The 21,721-nt window shown below is 39.9% G+C and overlaps 2 protein-coding genes across 5 annotated transcripts; one reads left to right on the top strand and one right to left on the bottom strand.

Moving 5' to 3' along the window:
• Positions 1-239: 239 nt before the first annotated feature.
• On the bottom strand, positions 240-4,597 carry LOC103704314 (Pentatricopeptide repeat (PPR) superfamily protein). 4 transcript variants are annotated; one of them, XM_088711845.2, is made up of 4 exons: positions 1,790-4,597; positions 1,388-1,628; positions 553-623; positions 240-419 (listed from the first exon to the last, which is right to left on the bottom strand). In XM_088711845.2, the coding sequence occupies exon 1, from the start codon at positions 4,397-4,399 to the stop codon at positions 2,240-2,242; it is 2,160 nt and encodes a 719-aa protein (XP_088567971.2). In that variant the 5' UTR covers positions 4,400-4,597; the 3' UTR covers positions 240-419; positions 553-623; positions 1,388-1,628; positions 1,790-2,239. The 4 variants fall into 4 exon arrangements, with proteins under 4 accessions (XP_088567971.2, XP_088567970.2, XP_088567969.2 ...); XM_088711844.2 differs by having other exon boundaries at positions 240-381; XM_088711843.2 differs by having other exon boundaries at positions 240-623.
• An 11,696-nt stretch (positions 4,598-16,293) lies between these two features.
• LOC103704271 (1-aminocyclopropane-1-carboxylate synthase 3) lies at positions 16,294-18,520 on the top strand. The gene is made up of 4 exons (XM_088711573.2): positions 16,294-16,532; positions 16,619-16,753; positions 16,909-17,069; positions 17,183-18,520. Exons 1-4 carry the CDS (start codon positions 16,380-16,382, stop codon positions 18,159-18,161), a joined length of 1,428 nt encoding a protein of 475 aa, XP_088567699.1. The 5' UTR covers positions 16,294-16,379; the 3' UTR covers positions 18,162-18,520.
• The last annotated feature ends 3,201 nt before the right edge of the window (positions 18,521-21,721 follow it).

Raw genomic sequence — 21,721 nt, 5'->3', positions numbered from 1 at the left:
TGTTATGTGGCTCTTTTATTTTGAAGTGCAAGTTTTCGGCAAGAAAGACTGCTAGCTCTGCCCATTTCTTTTGCCTCGTCCAAAAAAATACAAAAAATGTATTCTCTTACCGAAAAATGCTCTACCAAAAAACAGAAGGCAAAAATGGGTGATGAACCTGCTCAGGAACTCACATCTATCGCACTCTAAATCTATTCAAGTCATCCTTTATAAATTACTAAGGCAAACTAACAGCCATCTAGAAAATGAAATCATCCTCTATAAATACTAAGTACCTTTGTTTTTTTCGAAATACTGCATACGTCTCTTCGTACCCTGTTATTCTCCTTGAAGAGTACTGCTTGTCAATACAGACCTCCTGGCATTCCAGGAAAATTAAACCTGTTCGGCAGCAATAAAGCGTATCCCAGGCATTATTCCTGTTTTGCTCCACAACCGAACGCAAACAAACATAAAAACACGAAATCAAATAATAATAGTGGCTCTCCTGCAAGCCTTCGTTGCTAACTTTGTCGATTTGCTATATGGATTGGTATACATATCGACACCAACCTTGGCTGATGATGTCATCTGTTCAAAAATATGGTTCCTTGCTCCATCTCCTTCCAGGCCATCAAAAGTTGCTGCTTCAGAGCTAAAATTTTTAGTCATCTCTTTTTGTTTCAAATAAGCATTTTTTACCATGTTGATTAAAAAGGAACTGCCAAAAAAGGGAAACTGAAACAAAAAAAAGTTATCTAATTTACAAGGATTGACATCCAGGAACAATGCGAAGTAAAACTAGGAAGGATGAAGTTCGCAAGATTACCAGAAGAAAGACAGTGATATAAAATAAAATGATGAATAGGCATAGGAGATGATATTTTATGTGCAGCAAAAACCAGAATATGCTAGAACTTTCCAAAACTACTGTAAATGCATTAGAAAGATATATGAGAGAACTTGAACTTAGAAGGATTTGAATGGCCTCTCATGATTGACATGGTCACCATCTAATGTTGAAGAATAGGGACTGGTACATTAACTGTAAGCCAGCTCATCGCTCATGAAATATCAAATGAATGAGATGCAATAATAAGAATTTCAGCATTTCAATGGGTTGTTTTCAGGCAAACAGATTCCTGTAACTGATTCTTATTTTTATTCTGATAAAAACAATAAGAAAGAATTGCTTATTCTTATCCATTACATCCAACCTTCATTTTTGTTCATTACAAATTCTTCGCAGAAACCTCTAATCCTGTCTATGCGCTGCTTACGCTTGAATCATTTGTTGATGTCCTATGAAAATATGAGATATTGACAACAAAGAAATGCATCGGCATTATGGTAGCACCTAAATACCCAATGATGGCAACAAGCTCTTAAGTTACCAGCATCCACTCACCTTATTTGAGACTACAGTTTACATAGAAAAGGAGAACCATGCAGAGACAAAGATACGTCGGCATGTAACAAATTTCCAGATGTGGATCTAGAGTGCCTTCGGTATTGCCACATGGCAGATGGTACCTTGCATAAGTCTGCTCAATAGAAAGCTGAATTGTAGCAGAATACCCATGAAGTACTCATTACTTACTAGTTCACCTAGCCATTCCTGAGTTGAAGTCACTGAAGGATATGAGAACCTGGAAGTCAATAATAAGTTACCTTCAGATAAAAGCTGAATGTGAGTGATACAGACCAAGGAATGACTGAGAGATGTCCTAAAAAAATTGTATTGAATCTTCATGGTTATATTCAAGTCTTTTAGATTAGTGAATTGAAAAGAAGACTGAAAAAAGTTTACCTCCTTAATTGGACTAAATCAACTTGTACCAAAAAAAATGGACTAAATCAACAGAATTTTTTCTTCAGAATATGTGCAAGCCATGTCAAGAAATTCATGACATGCTGCGACTCATTGCTCCTCTTCATTGATGATCTGTAATTCTTTACAACCTGCAACCTGCATCAGATGGAAGCTGTAGCAAGCATTTGTGAACAAATGGGATCTCAGAATATTTGGCCATTGGTGATAAATCTACTGCTTTGACTGCTAAGTCAAGATGGATGACATTCACTGGACTCCATGGAAGATAGCTTCACACGCTGCTTTGTATTAGCTTGTCATGGAATGCTGTATATATTGACACTTTGAGTGCAAGTCATGGAATTGTGATCAACTTATACGTTACCACAGCAGCAGGCAGTGGCATTCCAAATGGCAGGACCCTTTCCTCTCAAGTCACAGAGATGTTCACCAGTAGTCTCCACAAGAGCAACTCCCTTCCCTGAAACAATGAAACCTATGCCCGTCCCTGATAGTAATTTCTCTTCCAACTATTGCAGAAATGAACTTGATTGCATTGTGGCAATCCCCACATATCCTAAGGTTCTTCACCACCAGTATCGGCACTCCTTCTCCAGTGCTGATTAACCCAAATGCAACAGCAAGCTTCTCACTATGGTGGCCCAACCTTGTTTTCCCTTCTATAACATTATCCCTTGCCAAAGCCCATCTCACATCTGGTACATACCCAGCCTGCTTCATCTTCCTTGACATCTCCTCCAAGAATTCATAAATCTCCTTAATCCTCGGGTGTGAAACATCATCCGCCACAAACACATGAATCCTCTTCTCCACTTCAATCCAACTACAACCAGGCTTCTTCCTAACCCCTCGATCTTTCATAAGTTTCCGAACTGTAGCAACCTCATCCCATCTCCCTGTGCTTGCATACATGTTTGAGAGCATCACATAGGCAGCCGCATTCGAAGGCTCCAGCTGAAGGAGCTTCTCCGCTGCCTTTGCTCCAAGATCTGCATTCCCATGAGTCCTACAAGCACCAAGCAACGCAGCCCATCCAATTGATCCTGGATCGAAAGGCATTGTCCTGGTCAGCTCCTCAGCTTCCTCAAATTTTCCAGCACGGGCAAGAAGGTCGATCATGCACGAGTAATGCTCTTCACCTGGTTCGATACCATACTTTTGATTCATGGAATTGAAATAGTCCCGACCTTCCTCAACCCTTCCAGTGTGAGCACATGCAGAGAGTACTGAAATAAAAGTGATGCTTGTGGGATCATAGTTTGAGTCAATCATCTCCTTGAACAGAACCAGTGCCTCGTTTCCTAGCCCATGCTGAGCATAACCTGCAATCATCGAATTGAAGGAGACTGTGTTACATTCTTGCATCCTCTTGAACAGTCTGTGAGCATCTTTGAAGTTACCGCATTTCGAGTACATGGCAATCAATGCATTGTTAACCGAAACTTGGTTGTTTGGGAACTCAGACTTGATGGCTAATGCATGCATTTGCTTCCCTTGGGATGGCGATGATAAGTTCGAGCAAGCACTGATAGCACACACAAAGCTGCAATCGTCGGGGCGAAACCCAGCTCGCTGCATCTCTCGAAGGCAATAAAGACCCTCCTCAGAAAACTCATCATTCAAAGAGTACCCTGATATCATCGTATTCCACAAAACCAAGTCAGGCTCATCTACCTCTTCAAACACCTTCCTCGCATCAAGAATCCTGCCGCACTTCGAGTACAGATCAATAAGTCCACTGCCCACATGTGAATTTCTCTCGAACGCACTCTTAATCAGCTGAGCATGAAATTGTTCGCCACCCAGCAAATCTTTCACACTCGTGAACGCGGTCAGCACACTCGCCAGAGTGAACATGTCAACCTCGAAGCCTCTCCTGACCATTTCTTGAAACAACTTGAGAGCTCTCGGCCCCTCCCTGTGTTGCCCATAAGCCACTATCATACAATTCCAGGAAACTCCATCTCGAGAAAATCCCATTTCTTCGAACACCCGCTTGGCTTCATCCAAGTTCCCGCCTTTACTGTAAGCACTGATCAGAGCATTGTTAACAGAGACATAAGAATCGAGACCGGAGAAAATGGCGAGCGAGTGCAACTGGTCGACGCCAACGGTGAGAGAAGAAATAACAGAGGAGAGAGTAAATCCATCCATGTCGGAGCCCAGGCGGCGCATGTTGGAGAAGAGCTGGAGGGCCTCTGAAGCCCGGCCCTCGGCGGCATACGCCGAGAGGAGAGTATTGTAGGAGACAAGGTCGGGATCGGGGATTTGCAGGAAGAGGCAGCGAGAGACGTCGGCGGGGTAGTCGCGGGCGTAGGCGGCGAGGAGAGCGTTGTAGGAGAAGACATTTGGCTGGGCGATTTCGTCGAACGAGCGGCGGGCGAGGGAGAGCTGGCCGCATTTGGAGTAAAGGAGGACGAGGTGGTTGGCGAAATAGGTGGAGGGGGGCACGGCGGACTTCACGTAGAGGCCGTGGAGGGCGCGGCCGGCGGCGACGTCTCGGCCGGCGATGCAGGCCTTTAGGAGGTGGCGGAAGCGTTGCGCGGAGAGTGAGAGGTCAGAGAGGTGGGAGGAGAGTCGGCTCATCCAGTGCGCGCGCGCTCTCTCTCTCTCTCCCTCCCCGAAATTAGACCAAAGGATATTGGTCTAAAACTCTCTCTGAACCGGTTTAACCAGATGAAGTGGTTGGTTCAGTTAAACCGTTTTGGAGTAAAAGTGATTGCTGGCTTGGATGTGTCATGGTTAAAGTCACTGTTTTTCCCTGTAGGGACATGGAGTGGTCAATGAGTACAAGCAGAGGCCAGTGGCAATAGTCATGTATCATATAAATACATGGCATCTTGTTGGTGGAAATGAAAAATAAAAGAGAATAATTTGCATCCTTTATGATTATATACAATCAAAAATTTGGAAATCAAGTGAAAATGATGTTTGACACCCAGTACAGAATGAAACTGAGGGAGAGAAAAATGCCAAAACAAAATTGTAACCCAAATCAGACATAGTGAATCCCATAATATATATTTGAGTTATACTTCCACTCAACACGGAGCTTAATCGAAGAAGCTAAAATAACCTGCTACAAGTGAGCACAGTGCAAAGGTGAATGCGAAAATTCAACTCGACAGATCTCTGACAATTCTACCATCCAAGATACCAAGACATCTTATGAAACAAATATCCAATTATAAACTAACACATAAGTTTTAGTTTATAAGAGCAGAATTAGTTTCGTAATTAGGAATAATTAGACTCATAGTGTATATCTATCGTTAGATAGAAAGGATGGCCAACTTAGTGCCAAAATCATTATGCGTATTAAAAAAAACAAAGGAGGCAAGAGTTATTTCATCTGTTTCTATGGTTATCATCGTGCTTGTAAGACAGTACAAGAGCCAAGTTGCAAATACTAGCATTATATAATAATGAAACTATGAGGATCAAAATACATCTGATAAACATAAAAAAATGTGTTTCATCAAAGGACAAACCTAAAATATAAGTAATGGAATACATCTATGTTGGTAATCAAAGTGACAAAGTGAGGTTGTGATAGTGGTCTTAAGAATTGCCCGCAACAGTAGGACATGTACTAACAAGTTGAGATATTTTACTGTTAACAAGTGTGATAAAAGGCCTTGTAGAAACTAATTTACGTGTATATCTAACATTTGTAACTTCACAATAAATAGAAGCATCAAGTTGGTAAAAGTGAGAGCCCGAAGGCCCTCTTTCCATTCAAAACAGGGCAGAGCCCTGGTGAACCATGGCGGAGAAAAAGGAAAAGTCCTCCTCCACCACGGACTCTGTCAGAGGCTAGGCTTATCCTAGCCTCCGCTTCTATTTAAGCCATCAGCTCTCCCTAGTTCATTCTCACCGGAAGATCCTCACAATTGCCATCATTTTTTTCTCCTCCATTCTCTTGATTGCTGACGACATCAGCTCCCATTCTTGCCGAAAAACACAGCAAATCTCTCGCGGGAAGCACGGGTAGGCACCTTGATCTTCTTCTCCTTTGTTTCCTCGTTCACCGGTCGGTCTCATCATTGGCTGCATTTTCGCCCAAAAAATTCGTGAAAGAAGGGGTTATGTTCATCCCTTGTTTTTCGATCCAAAAATCTCTGTTATTGTTCTATTTCTGGCCTCCTCCGCTGTTGGCACTTATCATCGAAGATGGCAGCTTGTCCCTTTTGATGCCTTGGGCGATCACTGGAAACCCATTATCAAAGATCATGAAGGAAGAAAGAGAGGAGCTGACACCCCTATTTTCGGACCTTTGTTCCTCTTCTTTTCATCGTTGGCCACCCTGTCACCGCCGTCGGTCGCCTCTATCGCCGATCTTTCGGCTGTCTACCGCCACGGCCACTTGACTATAGCCCTCACCTCCTCCTTCCTCTTTCTTCTTCTTCTTTTCTTTCTCCTCTCTTTCCTCTTCGTTTCCTCTTTCTTCTAATTTGTTTTTCTGTATTTTCTCTCTCTCTCTTGTCCCTCTTTCTCTCTCTACGTATGCCTAGAGATCTTGGTTTAAGATCCTGACATCTGGGCAATAGGCTGGCTAGTTACCTCGGCATTGTCAGATCTCTTTAAAATTCTGTCATCATTAACCTTCATTGAATCACTTAAATTATGTCTAATCTTAATCAATTCAGTTCACCTTATTCAAACTGACCCATGCAGTTGGGTATCGCTGCCTGATTGACATTGCCTTTCATTTATGTTGATTTGGACATAAGATCGTATTTCCAATAGTATCTTAATTTTTAACTTTATTTAGCTTCTAAGATAGTAATAAAATTAATAATACTTTAATGATATTAAAACAAATAAAATTGATCCATCTAAATACGATGGAATTTTGAAGCAAGAAGAGGTAAGTAACCTAATGATTCAAAGTATGTTTTTCAAATTTTTAGTAAAATAATAATTAGTTAATTAAATTTGATTAAGATATCTATTTTATATTTAGTTAAATGGGTTGGACGTGATAATGTTATGATAGAAAATATTTTTAAAATGTGTTAGGTACTATGTTATGAAAACCAAAAAATGTGATTGGGCAAATTATGAAAATTTTGTTTTATATATATGTATTCTCCGCACGGCTATGATCTGTCTCTGCTAATGAGGATTATTCATTGGCCCTATCGACTTATAATCTGAGAAACTGATTTCGATACGTTACCATTAGTGATTAGAATAGTGATATTTAGACATCGTACCATTGATGGTTAATAATACTGGTATTTGACACTTTATGCATTCTGACTCATGCCACTAGATTTGTGGCTATAGCCTGATGTTGAATTTTTGGTATTAGTTTATAAAAATAATAATAAATTTCAAAAGAGAAATATGTATTATTGAGAAATAATTTAATTTTTTGTCAATATTTTGTACTTTAACTAATTATTTGGCATGCTTTAACTCCATTTTGGGATGTTATATTGCTTAGTAGGCTAGTGTAGCTCATTATTATATTTTTTTTCTATGTTTTAGATCTAGATAAATGATTGCTCGGAACTTAGGGTATGTGCTAGATCTTCTGAAGATACCTTATATTATTGGCATTTTAGTCAGACTAGTTAGAATAGTTTATTCGATAGTTAGCGCATGTTGACTTCTGTCACTCTGGAACAATTAATTATGAGAATAATTTTGTATAGAACTTGGCTAAATTAGTTTTCAATAATAAAAGAATTATTATTGTTGCTTTGAGATCATTATGACTTGATCTATAGTCTTGCATGCTTACATGGTCCGCCCTACAAGTATGCGGCATCTATTGCACTTTGGGTTTGGGGTGCATTTTGGGGTCGGGGCGTGACAAACCTAAAACCAATTTTACATAAAAAGAAAAATGCCATTAAATTTCAGAATGCAAATGACAGAACTGTCCATAGTTTCTTTGAGCAAGTTAAAAATGTAGATTGTCATGACAAGTATAAACTGAACAAGCGAAGCAACACATCCTTAACCATGGAAGGATGGAGCATATGGGACTTAAAATGCAAACAAGCTTTTAGAAAATTGGAAGTGGAGATCTGTGGGCAACAAGTGAAGATACTAACATAGGAGTATAAAATCAAGGGGTAATTAATCACCGGTACCTTTATTGACCGGTCTCTAACGTTTAATCTCTATTGACTGGTTGTTTAACAATCAGTCCAGCCATATTTCAATACTTTATTATGAGATGAAAACGCCCCCTAAGAATATTTTAATTCCTATTACTTTATCTTCCATCCCACCAGAGAAGAGAAAGAAAAAAGGGGGCCGGGCCCACCACGGCCGGCGCCGACCGTGGCCTGACCCCTCCCGAGCCTCCTACCATAGTCGCGCCGCCGAGAATGCCCCCGCAGCCGCCCCACGGTGGGAGGCGCCGAAGAAGAGGAAGAAGGGCGGCCGTGGCGTCTTGTGGCCGTCGCTGGCCACGACCCGCCCTCCTTCCGCATCCGGCATGGCTCGATCCCTTTCTGGCGCCGACGGCCTTGCTGGAGGAGAAGAATTCTCCGCGGGCCATCTGCGGCTGCCGCAGGCACCGGTCGCCGCCGGCGGCGGCCCGACCCCCTCCCTTGGCCCCTCATGCGACCGCCACAGCCCGGCCCCCTTTTGACGCCGGCGACATTGCGAGAGGAGAAGAAAGAAGAAGAAAGGAAGAAGAGAAGAAAAAAAAAGAAAAAGAAAAGACAAAAAAAAAGAAGAAAAGGAAAGAAAAAGAAGGAAAAAAAAGAAAAGAAGAAAAAGAAAGAAAGAAAGGAAAAATAAATAAATAAATTCATATATATATATATATATATGAATGAAAAGAAGAAAAGAAGAAAAGAAAAAAAGGAAAGAAAAAAGAAGAGAATGAATGAAAAAGAGGAAAAGAAAGAAAACGAAGAAAAATGAAAGAAAAAGGAAGAAAAGGAAAGAAAAAGAAGAAAAAGGAAAGAAAAAGAAAAAAGAAAAAAAAAGGAGAAGAAAAAGAAGAGAAGGAAAGAAAAAAAGGAGAAGAAAAAGGAAAGAAAAAGAAGAGAAGGAAGAAAAAGAAGAAAAAAAAGGAAAGAAAAAGAAGAAAAAGAAAAAAAGAAGAAAAAGGAAAAAAAAGGAAGAAAAGAAAAGAAAAAGAAGAAAAAGGAAAGAAAAAGAAAAAAAAGAAAAAAAAGGAGAAGAAAAAGGAAAGAAAAAGAAGAGAAGGGAAGAAAAAGAAGAAAAAGAAAAAAAGGAGAAGAAAAAGAAGAAAAGAAAAGAAGAAAAAAAGGAAAATAATGAGTGAGTGGCAGTTAGGTTAGTAAGTAATATAGTATGGCACACATTTAAATAAATTTGGCACACAATTAATCAAGTTTTAACACTTAATCTAGCCTAGCACAGTTTTCTGTTTTGTGCACACAATTTACCGTTCCCTGCACATAGATATAGTTTCTGTGCACACAGTTAAGTTAAGCTATCTGATTTTGGTAGAATGTTTCGAATCAGTTACAACGGCGTGGTAGACACTTAATATAAGTTGTTCTTGTGAGTCAAGACTTACCCTAGTATGACGCATAGTCAATTAAGCTTGAAACACACTTAATTAACCAATGCACACACTTAATTAACCCCAAAATACAGTTTTCTGTTATGTGCACATAGTTTACCATTTCCTGCACACAAGTATGGTTTCTCTGCACACAGTTAAGTTAAGTAATCTTATTTTTGTAAAATGTTTCGAATCAATTACGATGACTTGTAGACACTTAATATAGGTTGTTCTTGTGAGCCAAGTCTTACCTTAACATGGCGCATAGTCGATTAAACTTGAAACACACTTAACTAACGATGGCACATACTTAATTAACCTCAAAATATAGTTTTCTATTCTATACACACAGTTTACTGTTTCCTGCACATAGGTATGGTTTCTTTGCACACAGTTAAGTTAACCATGCTATATTATTTGTATACCAAGCTTACTAACCTAGTTGCCACTCACTCATTATTTTTCTTTTTTCTTCTTTTCTTTCTTTTTTCTTTTCTTCTCTTTTTTTTTTCTTTCCTTCTCTTCTTTTTCTTTTCTTTTTATTCTATTTCTTTCCTTTTCTTCCTTTTTTTCTTTTCTTTTCTTTTCATTGATAGATACAGTGGAAGAAAAGACAAAAAGAAGGAAGAAAAAGAAAAGAAACAAAAAGAAAAGAAACAAAAAGAAGAAAAAGGAAAGAAAAAGAAGAGAGGAAAAAAAAAGAAGAAAAGAAAAAAAAAGAAGAAAAGAAAAAAAAAGAAGAAAAAGGAAAGAAAAAAAAGAAGAAGAAAAAGGAAAAAAAAAAGAAAAGAGAAAGGAAAGAAAAAGAAGAAAAGAAAAGAAAAAGAAGAAAAGAAAAGAAAAAAGGAAGAAAAGAAAAGAAAAAGAAGAGAAGAAAAGAAAAAAAAAAAAGACAGTTAGATATTCTCTATACACAATTAAGTCTTTCCTACACACAGACTTAATTGTGTCCAAAGAATACTTAACTGCGTACAGATAGCATTTAACTGTGTGCATCACACAGTTAAGTATTCTCTGTATACAATTAAATCTTCTCTGCATACAGTTAAGTGTTCTCTGCATCACACAGTTAAGTGTGTGCAGAGAAGACTTAATTGTGTACAAAGAATATTTAACTGTGTGCATCACACAGTTAGGTGTTCTTTATACACAATTAAATCTTATCTATACATACTTAAATCTTTTCTGTGCACACAGTTAAGTGTTCTCTACATCACACAATTAAATGTGTACAGAGAAGACTTAATTGTATACAGAGAACATTTAACTGTGTGCATCATACAGTTAGATGTTCTCTATACATAATTAAATATACTCTGTACATACTTAAATTTTCTCTGCACACAGTTAAGTGTTGTATACATCATACAGTTAAGTTAAATATTCTCTGTACATAATTAAGTCTTCTCTGCACACACACTTAAATCTTCTATGCATACAGTTAGCTATTCTATGCATCATACAGTTAAGTATTATTTTTCTTTCCCTTTTCTTTTTCTTTTTTTCTTTTTTTCTTCTTTTTCTTTCTTTTTTTCTTTTTCTTTCCTTCTATTCTTGTTCTTTCTTTTTCTTTTTCTTTCCTTTTTCTTCTTCTTTTTTTTTCTTTTTTTTTCCTTTTCTTCTTTTTCGTTCCTTTTTTTTATTTTTCTTTCCTTCTCTTCTTTTTTTTTCTTTTTCTTTCCTTCTCTGCACACAGTTAAGTATTCTCTGCATCACACAGTTAAATGTGTGCAGAGAAGACTTAATTGTATACGGAGAATACTTAACTGTGTGCATCATACAGTTAAGTATTCTTTGTACACAATTAAGTCTTTTCTACACACACTTAAATCTTCTTTTTCTTCCTTTTTCTTCTATTTTTTACTCTCTTTTTTTTCTTTTTTTTTCTATTTTTTCCTCTCATGAGGCCGGCGACGCCAAAAGGGGTCGTGCCATGGCGTCAGCGGGAGGGGGCCCGGCCGCAACCACTTTATTTATTTATTTATTATTTTATTACAATATATTATATATTTATTTATTTATTCGTTCATTCACATATACATGTATTGATTTATTTTTGGATTTATTTATTTATTCATTTATTTTTCTTTTCTTTCTTTTTTCTTTTTTATTTTTTTTATTTTCTTCTTTTTTTTTCATTTTCTTCTTTTTTTTCTTTTCTTCTATTTTTTCCTCCCTTGAGGCCGGTGGCACCAGAAGGGGGCCGGGCCGTGGGAGGGGGCTCGGGAGGGGGCAGGGTCGCGGGAGAGGGCTCGGGAGGAGGCGAGCCGGGGCCGGCGGCGGCCGCAGGAGGGAGCTCAAGCGGGGGCGGGCCGTGATCGGCGGCGGCGTCTTTTTCTTCTTCTCATTCTAGGAATGGGAGATGAGGAGGGCAGGGACATTTTTGGCCTTTTTAAAAAAAATAAAAGGGGCTCAAGGACCGAAAATTAAACTTAGTAAAGATATTGGATAAAAGATTTTAAGACCGGTTAACCGGGACTTTTTGTTATAGCACGGTTTTTTTGGAGGGTGGAAAATTAATTAACCCTAAAATCAAAAAGTACTAGCTTTTCTTTCTCCCCATTTTTGTCATTTTCTGTTGCCACGACTGACCTTTATGAATTGTAAAGTAGTTCGAGCCATGCTATATTACTTCCACGTCTCCTGTAGAATAAGTGCGCTTGGAGCTAACTTCTGGCACATAAAGCCGTGAGGTTTCAATACCCATTAATTTCAACCTCTCACCAACTTTCTGACCTGATGAAATTACAAAGCCATGGGCATTTAAAGATGGGAAGAAACGACGAGAACATATGCCCCTCATGTCAAACAAGCTGTAGCTTCAAGGGGCTCACATGACCATAAAAACAAAGCTCATGATCTACGCATAATTGGCCTTGGGGCTGAAGATGCCATCACAAATGGACAACTTGCCTTCGTCCAGGCTTTGAATTCAAACACTAAACGCCCCAACCTCCCCTGCCACTTCCAACTCAAGCGGTACGTACGTAGGAGGGCTTCCACTAACTTTCATAACATTTACATACATTGTCTGCATTACATTTGTTACGTTCGGTGTTGGTTGTTGTCGTTCACATCGGGACCTTTAATGTAGATGGATCAAGTCGTGGAGGAACGAAGAGGAAGAACCATGGGCGGTGGAAGATGGTGAAGAGATTAGGTTCTTTTGATGGGAAATATGATGTGGTAGGAGAGCCTTACACCATTGAAGAAGAAAGCAACGGGTCCATGCTTTGAGGTTAGCCCAAGTGACCCAAGAACGGACTGCAAGGGTGCAATGCCATGTTAGTTGTCACCAACAAGTACATCCATCATTGCTCACCAAACCATGAGATGTTTTGGGTAGGATATTGTGGGGCTCTCATGGGTAATTAACCCTTCTTAGCTCTGAGACTGCAAGACGGCCATGTGGCCCCCATGAGTACATGCAACCAAAATGCTAACACTCTGGGGCAGGGAAGCCTTGGGATGTGGAACCGCATGGATATATACTACCCCTCACAACATATCCAATATGATATGATATACCATAACTGTTAAGAGTTCATGGCTGTGTGTTAATTTGATGCCGTGCACCAATGTTGACAACATTCAGTGGCAAATGTTTGGCTGGTTAGTGCACTTATGGCCGTTATCGTGGAGCATCGGCAGGGCTAAAACCAGTCGGACACCATGCAAACTAAAGAAGGTAGAACAAATTACAGCATATGGTTTGCCTTCGCACTCCATCCCTAGGAAGTTTCTATGATTCCATAAAGAAATAATTTATGGAACATGGTGGCTAAAGCAAAGTAACACGAAAGAATTTGAGCACCGAAACTAAAATACAGTTCTAACATAGAAATTTCTTTTTAAAAACAAGGTAACATAAAAAAAACATTGTAAGCCACTAAGCAAATATAATTAACCATGAACAAGATTTTAGATGGATTTGTAATCTTAAGAATTTGATTATATGTGAAAGACAGTGTTAAGGTATCTGCGACGGCAAAAATTAGCCAGGGACTTTCAACATACACTCTTCGATCTTTGTATATGCTATCTAGCTCACATTTTGTTGTCTAGCTGGATCTTTTTAGATACGGAACATCTATATACAAAGGAGAAGGAAAAGGGGAGAGAGAGAGAGAGAGAGAGAGAGAGAGAGAGAGAGAGAGAGAGATGTATCCGTTGATCAGAAGGGGAGGAACCATACACGAATCATCTTTGTATCATCATATTTAAAATTGGCCATTAAACCGCTAATCTTCCTTGGTAATCAATACCACTTATCTAATAGTGAACACTAAAGCAGTTTGGCAACGGGGATTCGAGTTCGTACTTGTGCGATAGTACCAGCTTTCCATGTTACAATAGTGCCAGCTGTTTCCAAAACCATATTAAATAGAGGGCACGAGGGCATCCTCCAAGTCCTGACCTTGAGTTAATGTCGACGAGGACTGAAAACCAAAACATGGAACTCTTCAAAACAGCTAATTATGGAAGTCAATGGCTAAGTTCTAGGGTCCTTTTTAGGCACATCAAGTTCTAGTGTCTTTATTGGAGTTTTGGACCCCTCTCGGGAGAAGGTGGCAGTGAAGTTGAAACTAGGCCGGAGGAAGTTGCATGGCAAGGCACCCTCGATCCTTTGGAAGTCAGCTTTCGTACTCTATGGTGACTTAATTACTACATTTTTATACGTGTCAGACAGCCTCCACGCACCCAACACCGACTTCGACACCCTAAAGGGTTTTGGTAATGTAACTTATTGTGGGACCCAGGTGTCAGTTCAAGGTGGGTGCCGTCTGAGATGGGTCTCTTCTAATAATTTAATACCTCGAGCATGGGTGGCATGGGCCTTATCTTACTTTTACGTAACTTGTGAATCCGTGCATGGCATGGCCACCTTGTATAAGCATAGGTCTTCTTCCTAAGCATCAGTATCCATTTAAGAGTAAAAACATACCCATATCCATGATAGCCAGTATTCATTGAGGCGTAAAAACATAACCCCATGTCCATGTCAGCCAGAGTCGCACTCCAACAACTTTATTGCTTTCTCCCATGCCATGATTTAAATAAATCCCTGCCTCCCGGCCCACAGCCTTTGTTCACCTACAAAGTTGTGTCTAACGTTGGGAGGTTTGGAAGGGCCCTCCCTCAAACCATGTGATGATGAAATGACAGCGGAGCCACCTTTTTAGGCATAAAGATTGGCTTTTGTGGTGGAGAGATTGAAATCAGTGAGCTGAAACATGCGGCGATGGGTTGTTTTTTTTTTCGTTTGATTAGAAGTCTGATGCATACTGGTAAACCCGGGAAAGACATCAGAAGAGCTCCCGTGGGTTCCAGTAGGTTGATGTGAAAGAATAATAGGAAAGCGGAACAAACAATCTAAGCAACCTCTCTGTTGAGGGAAGTGAATGACCTAAATGTATACGTCTAATAGATTTGATTTTATCATGAATAGCTTTTGGAGAACTCTCCTGATGTCTGAATATTTATTCCAACTGAAATGCATTTTTCTTCAAGAAAGACTGATGAGCAAACTTAGGAGGCTGATTAATTAGAATGAAATTTCTCTAGGGAAGCAATGAGGTAAGTTTATTAGTGAGTCCGACAGATTTGCGGCGATGCTGGTGAGATCATGGTGACCGAACTTCACGTCTTCACCTTAATTATCCGCCGCACAGACCTGTGGGATTCAGATGAATCTACTAAAAAAACGACCATCTTGATTTATTTTGTTCGCAGGACCAATATTTCATGTTGAGACAACTGCATCCATGCTGGTTTGGGCTAGCCATGCTGTGGTGGAGGAATAGTTCATGAAGCCGTGAAAGGCGGATCCATAAATCTTACACTAGTTCGAGAAGCCCAAGTCTGGACAAGGTTTGGTGAAGACCAGACCGACGACCGGAGATTGGTTCGAGACAAGGGCTTGAGATCGATGGACTTGGAATGCAACGTAATGTTTGAGTTAGGAGCAGGTAGACCTAGAGAGCGTTCAATAGATGCTTTGAATATTGGTCGGAAGTGCAAATGCAGCAAATGAATATCCGATGATCTTCACATGAAATGTGCGAAGAAAAGTTGCTCCGGAGAAGAGATGGTGGGACATTTAAGGTTTCAAAACTGTATGTTAATCCATCGTTTTTGTCAAGGATTTGGTTGGTGCCTCTCGCTTGGCTGACATGGTGTGTTCAAATTGCATAGGTGTCGATTGTGGCCCTCAAACCTTCGTCGATGCTCTTTAAGGGCTCGTTTGGTTCGCGGAAAAGGAAGGGGGGAAAGTGTGGTCAACGAAAAAGTAATGAAATGCCTCTTGTTTGGTTGGAGTTTTTAAAGGAGAGAGACGGAAAAGTTGTATTCCCATGAAAATATGATTCCCACATTTCATGGAAAAGCCTTTCCCATAAGAAACATGGGAAAGTTACTTTTCCATGAGGCGGAAATCACTCAATTTTTATTTTTTCTCAAAAAGGCCCTTCAGCATTAAAGAAGCATTAAAGAGGCATTAAAGATCTAATTTTTATTAAGGATATAATAGAAATTATACATAACTTTTCCAGAAAAATGGATGTTCAACCAAACATAAGCACTTTGGAAATTTGTCACTTTCCCATGGTCAACCAAACATGCCAAAAGTACTTTCCTAGGCATCTTCTTCCTAGAAATCTGCTTCCCAGAAATCATATTCTTAGAAGGAAAAATGCTTTCCGCGAACCAAACGAACCCTAAGATTTTTTGTCGGCAGGCAATTGGCTACCCGGCTCGCGGTTCGGGTTGAACCTGGAAAGAATGTGGATCCGTGCGAAAGAAGTTGAATCCTTCTTTCGCGCGAAGGACCCCAACCTGTACCAACCCCTTTACCGCTTGGAAATATGCCACTTGTCCTCTCCACTTGTCCTCGGTGGTCAGAAGACACATCTAGCTCGTTCCTCGAGTCAAAAATTCTCTATATATGGAACTACTACTCCGTCCAGCAACCAAGCATCAACCAAGAATACTCTCTTGCTCTTTCTCCTTTGCTTTCTCCTAAAGCGTGTTGTTCATCCCTCCATCCTTTTCCCACACAACAAAATGCATAAGAATCTGCTCTCAAGAAAGGCTGCATGCGACTCTCATGGACAGGATTCCTCTTACTTTCTGGGGTGGGAGGAGTATGAGAAGAACCCTTACGACCCAAACACCAACACAAGTGGAATCATTCAAATGGGCCTTGCAGAGAACCAGGTCGGCACCATCAAACGCCATACAACCCTATTGTACTGTAATATTGCAGCAACAATCTCATCATTTCTTTGTTCGTCTTTTGGCAGCTATCGTTCGATCTCATCGAGTCGTGGCTCGAGAGTCACCCCAACCTAGCGGGGTTCAAGAGAGACGGTACTGCATCCATATTCCGCGAGCTGGCACTGTTCCAGGATTATCGTGGCTTTCCTGCTTTCAAGAAAGTAAGTCCACCATTTAAGTTATCCAGTCGCAATCAAGGGCGTCATTTTTTTTTTTTTTTTGTTCTCCTCTTTTTGACCACACTGGATTACGGTTTCAAGGACTAAGCTAGTTTTTAGGGACACCGTAAAAGTTTTTTTTTTTTTAATACTGGCAGGCACTGGCAAATTACATGGGATACTTAAGAGGAAACAAAGTAAGATTCGAATCCAACAACCTTGTCCTCACAGCAGGTGCCACTTCGGCTAACGAGATTCTGATGTTTTGTCTCGCTGAACCCGGCGAAGCATTCCTTCTCCCAACCCCATATTACCCAGGGTATCAATTTCTTCTGCCATATTTTCGACTGCCTTGTGCATGCCGTCTATAAGTTCTCCAATATACTTGAAATAGTACCATACTCTAAGATCATTTTACCACAACTCCGACAGGTTTGATAGAGACCTCAAATGGCGAACCGGAGTGGAGATTGTTCCCATACAGTGCTCGAGCTCCAATGGCTTCGAAATCACAAAAGCCGCTCTAGAAGAAGCATATGGACGGGCCAAGAAACTCCACTTGGGAGTAAAAGGAGTCCTGATAACAAACCCTTCGAATCCGTTGGGCACCTCGACAACCCGACATGAACTCGACACCCTTCTCGACTTTGTCGTCGCCAGAGACATCCATCTCGTCAGCGACGAGATCTACTCGGGGACCAGCTTTGGTTCCCCTGGGTTCATCAGCGTTGCAGAGGCCATGATCGGTAGAGGCAATGTTTCGCACCGCGTGCACATCGTTAATAGTCTCTCGAAAGATCTTGGGCTCCCGGGATTCCGGGTGGGTGCAATCTACTCTCGCAATGACTACGTCGTGGCTGCCGCTACCAAGATGTCAAGCTTCGGCATGATCTCCTCCCACACCCAATACCTCCTCTCGGAGCTGCTCTCCGACAAGGAATTCATGAGAAAATACACCGAGGAGAACAAGAGGAGGCTTAAGGAGCGGCACAGGCAACTTGTCAAGGGACTCCAGACTGCCGGTGTTGGTTGTTTGAGGAGCAATGCAGGGCTGTACTGCTGGGCGGACATGAGACACCTGCTCGAGTCCAAGACATTTGAAGGAGAGAGGGAGCTGTGGAAGAAGATGCTGTATGAAGTGGGACTAAACATCTCGCCGGGCTCTTCATGTCACTGCAACGAGCCCGGGTGGTTTCGTGTCTGCTTTGCCAACATCTCAGTGGACACCCTCAATGTTGCGATCCGACGCCTCAAGACCTTCGTAGATTCCTGCCTCTGCAGCCAAGACTCGGGCCGGCTCCTGAGAGGACTGCCGTTGTGTCCTTCACGCAAAAGGAGGATTCCCCTCCCTCCGCACGAATCCAGCGTTGGATCGTGCAATGGTCATTTGGAGATCTGTGCTGGCGGATGAATAAAGAAGTTCGGAGCACTTTGAGATCCATGCAATACAATCCGGTGATGAACCAGGGTTGTATTTTCCATTAAAGAATGAACCTCATTCATATGCCTCCATAGATCTCAAAGCTATCATTTCACAATCCATCGATGGATTTATGCGAACTAAGATGGCTTTTTTTTTTTTTTTTTTTTTTTTTTTGCACAAGAAGTACAACCTCTATGTTCCTTTTTGTGTTTGCTTTTGTGTAAATTTGCGTCACTGTTTTTTTTTCCTTGGAGCACTCGCTCCCTTCAGGTGTTGAAGCGCCCAAGGTTTCATGCATGTGTAAGAGAGTCCGTTTTGACTTTAATTCAGTCGATCTGTTTCGTTTCCCCCCATGTTACCTAAATGAATGTCGCTAAAGTATTTGTCCAAAGTCAGACATACTATCACCAATTCAATTCCATACACTAACATTAATTATAAAATAAGCATCACAAAATACTTCCTACTTACTAATCATATGAAGAGTGATGATTAATAAAGTGAAGAACTGAAGATGTACCATGATGGCATCATGACTAGCATCTGAGGAGCGGCGTAACATAATCCAAAACTAAACTCCTCCATCGCCATGAACCAGTCTCGACAAATCATGGCATGGTTTTTTGGGGGGGTAATAATTCATGGCATCATGGCTAGCATCAGATTTAGTTGCAGTCTGTAATGCACAAACAAAGTTGAGGACAAATCATCTTAGAATACATCTTATCCAGGATTACGATCAATATGATGAGGAGATATACCAGCCGAAAGAATATCGCTGGCTGTTACTATGTCCATTGTGATGTCTAGATTGAGGTTTGACCATGAATATATTAGATTTTGATGAAAGATGAATCTATTAAGCAAAAGGTCCACCAGCGTGAGCCTGCTAATGTATGTTGAGTAATGAGTTTTTGGTCGCCGCAGAAACCAGAAAAACGGCGGAATCAACGGCTGTCGGCGATGGATTTGGTTGCCGACTGGGACAATTTTTGGGTTTTTTCCCTTTGTTTTTTCAACCGACCACAAACTTTTTGGTACACATAGAGAGGGTCCACCGCCCCTTAAAAGTCATGTTAAGCGGTAGCCGAAGTAATCGATGGTTGCTTTCCAATAGAGCATGTTCTTTTTTTTTTCCTTCTTCTTCTTCTTGAAATTTCCAAGATCAATTGCTTCAACTAAAGCTTGTTACAAAGATTACGCGTTCCAATTTATATTCTAAGATCACATGTGCTTTGTGCTGGGGAACGCGCTTTCTCCTTTGATCCTTACTTTTAAATCCATAAAGCTATAGAATACTGAACTTTTTGAAGTTCAAATAGCATTGTTTAATACTGGCGTGGAGTCCCACAAAGCAAAAAGTGAAGCTCTAACACCAATGGGACAGTGCTTTAGCTTCTCCTAAGTTTGGCATGTTTTTGTTCCACCTACCATAGTGTACAATTTAGTGGATCCTACGTGGGAGGTTATTTATTATTTTCCTCTGATTTCACATCCACTCATTGTCTTATGATGGGACAAGCAGCGTGGAAAGCCAACCACGCGGCCTCATTGCTAAAATGTTGTCTGTGACTGTCATTAGATTGCAACCTCGTCGACAGTCGGTGAAGTTATATACTTCGTTGCACCACGAGACCTCGTCTAAAATAGTTAATCAAAAATATTATTTTAATTTTTTTAATTTTATATAAATATTCAAAATTTATTCAGTAAATAATCGATGTGAGATTAAACACGCGTCCGTATGGATCCTTATATACTCCTCCATTTAAGCTCTGACGTTCTCGTCGGATTAAGAATTCAAATCTAATCACAAGCGCTATAATCTGCCCGTGATTAGTCCTAAGGAATTCATGCTACAGTATTCCATAGTCTATATAGATTATGGGCCAGATTCGCTTGATACCATTTGTAACAATCTAGCATACTCCCCTCGTTTAAGTCCTGATGTCCTCATCATGCTAAGGGTTTAAATTTATTCAAATCTAATCGCAAGCACCATAATCAGCCAGTGGTCAATCCTAATGAATCTGTGTTGCAGTGTCCTCTAATCCATATAGGTTATGAGCCAGGTCCGCTATGATATCATTTGTAACAACCTAGGACTACATATAAAATAGCTAGTTGGAAGGTATTATTTTGTGTTTTTTGATTTTATATAAGTACTCAAGATTTACTTAGCGAATAATCAATATGTGACTAAACAAACGCACGCACGGATGCTCACATCCATCATCATAGCTTTGGCATTTCAAAGGGAGGCTAGGATTGGTCTCTTGGTTTTACTTGTTATTTGAATAAATCCTTAACTAGTCCATGTACCGTTAAGACTCGTGGATTAGGTGAGTTCTCTTTCATGGACTTGGACCCAGTGTTGATCCTTTTGGCATGATAAGGAGAGAAAAATAAAGATAGAAAAGATGAAGTCAAAATTAGGGAAAGAGATTGCAGGTAATCTTGCTATAAAAAAAAAAGAGTTTGGATATGATCATCTCACTGAGTATTTATAATTCTTGTCTAGATCTTTGTTGCCTTTGAATGGCTCAAATGCTATGTCTCTTGATAATTAACTTATGTTTAACCACTGATTCTACGCTTGATTTATAAAATGCAGATGTAAGGTAATTGAAAAATGATAAGCAAATAATAAAAAGCACTGCTATATCCATGTGGGTCATTTGCATGCACAAACTTATGTATCAATGTAGCTGCAATCTCGTCTTATTTTTAATCTATAAGTTGTAAATGTAAGATAATAATGATGTGTAAACAGTAGAAAATTTTACTATACCAAAGTGGATCATTTATGTGCACAATCTTACATGTTGACATGGATTAAGATAGTTGATAGCACATAATAATTGATTGTGTTATTAACTTTGCAATTAGTGCAATATCCAGAGGCAATCTAGAGTTGGAGCTAATGAGCTACCGTTCACCAAAATTCATGACAATACACATCCAATAGTTAGGTGCAAGCTACATGGTACGGAGCATATATTACAAATGCTTTACTTATATGAGGTTAAATGGTACAAAATATCATCCCCCCCCCCCCCTCTCTCTCTCTCTCTCTCTCTCTCTCTCTCTCTCTCCATCCATATATTATAAATGCTTTACTTATATGAGGTTAAATGGTACAAAATATCATCTCTCTCTCTCCCCCCCCTCTCTCTCTATCTATCTATCCATCTGTCCAGTTATCTAACGATCTATCAATCCATCCATCCATCTATCTACCTCTCTACTTATCTATTTATTGATCAATATATGTATATATGTATGTATAAATTACTTTATATTACCTCCTTTAAAAAAATAGTTAATGATTTTAAAATAAGTAATAGGTCATCTTAATTGAAGATCCAAACTATTAAGCATATCTATGTTATAAAAAATATTTAAAAAGCCAAAATTTGTATATTTTGATTGTATTTAACCTATGCATCATGTCAAATAAAAATGAACAATATCAAGATATCGTTAAGTTAGGAGCATGCGGTTACTCTTTTTTCATTTAGGAAGAGAAGATATCACTCACAAGATGC

The sequence above is a fragment of the Phoenix dactylifera genome, chromosome 15, assembly GCF_051530095.1.
Source record: "Phoenix dactylifera cultivar Ajwa chromosome 15, Ajwa_hap1_PhDact_Kaust_v1.1, whole genome shotgun sequence".
In the NCBI taxonomy this organism is placed as follows: Eukaryota; Viridiplantae; Streptophyta; class Magnoliopsida; order Arecales; family Arecaceae; genus Phoenix; species Phoenix dactylifera.
Note: the sequence above shows the minus strand (reverse complement) of the source record. Positions and strands in the feature narration are given on the sequence as shown.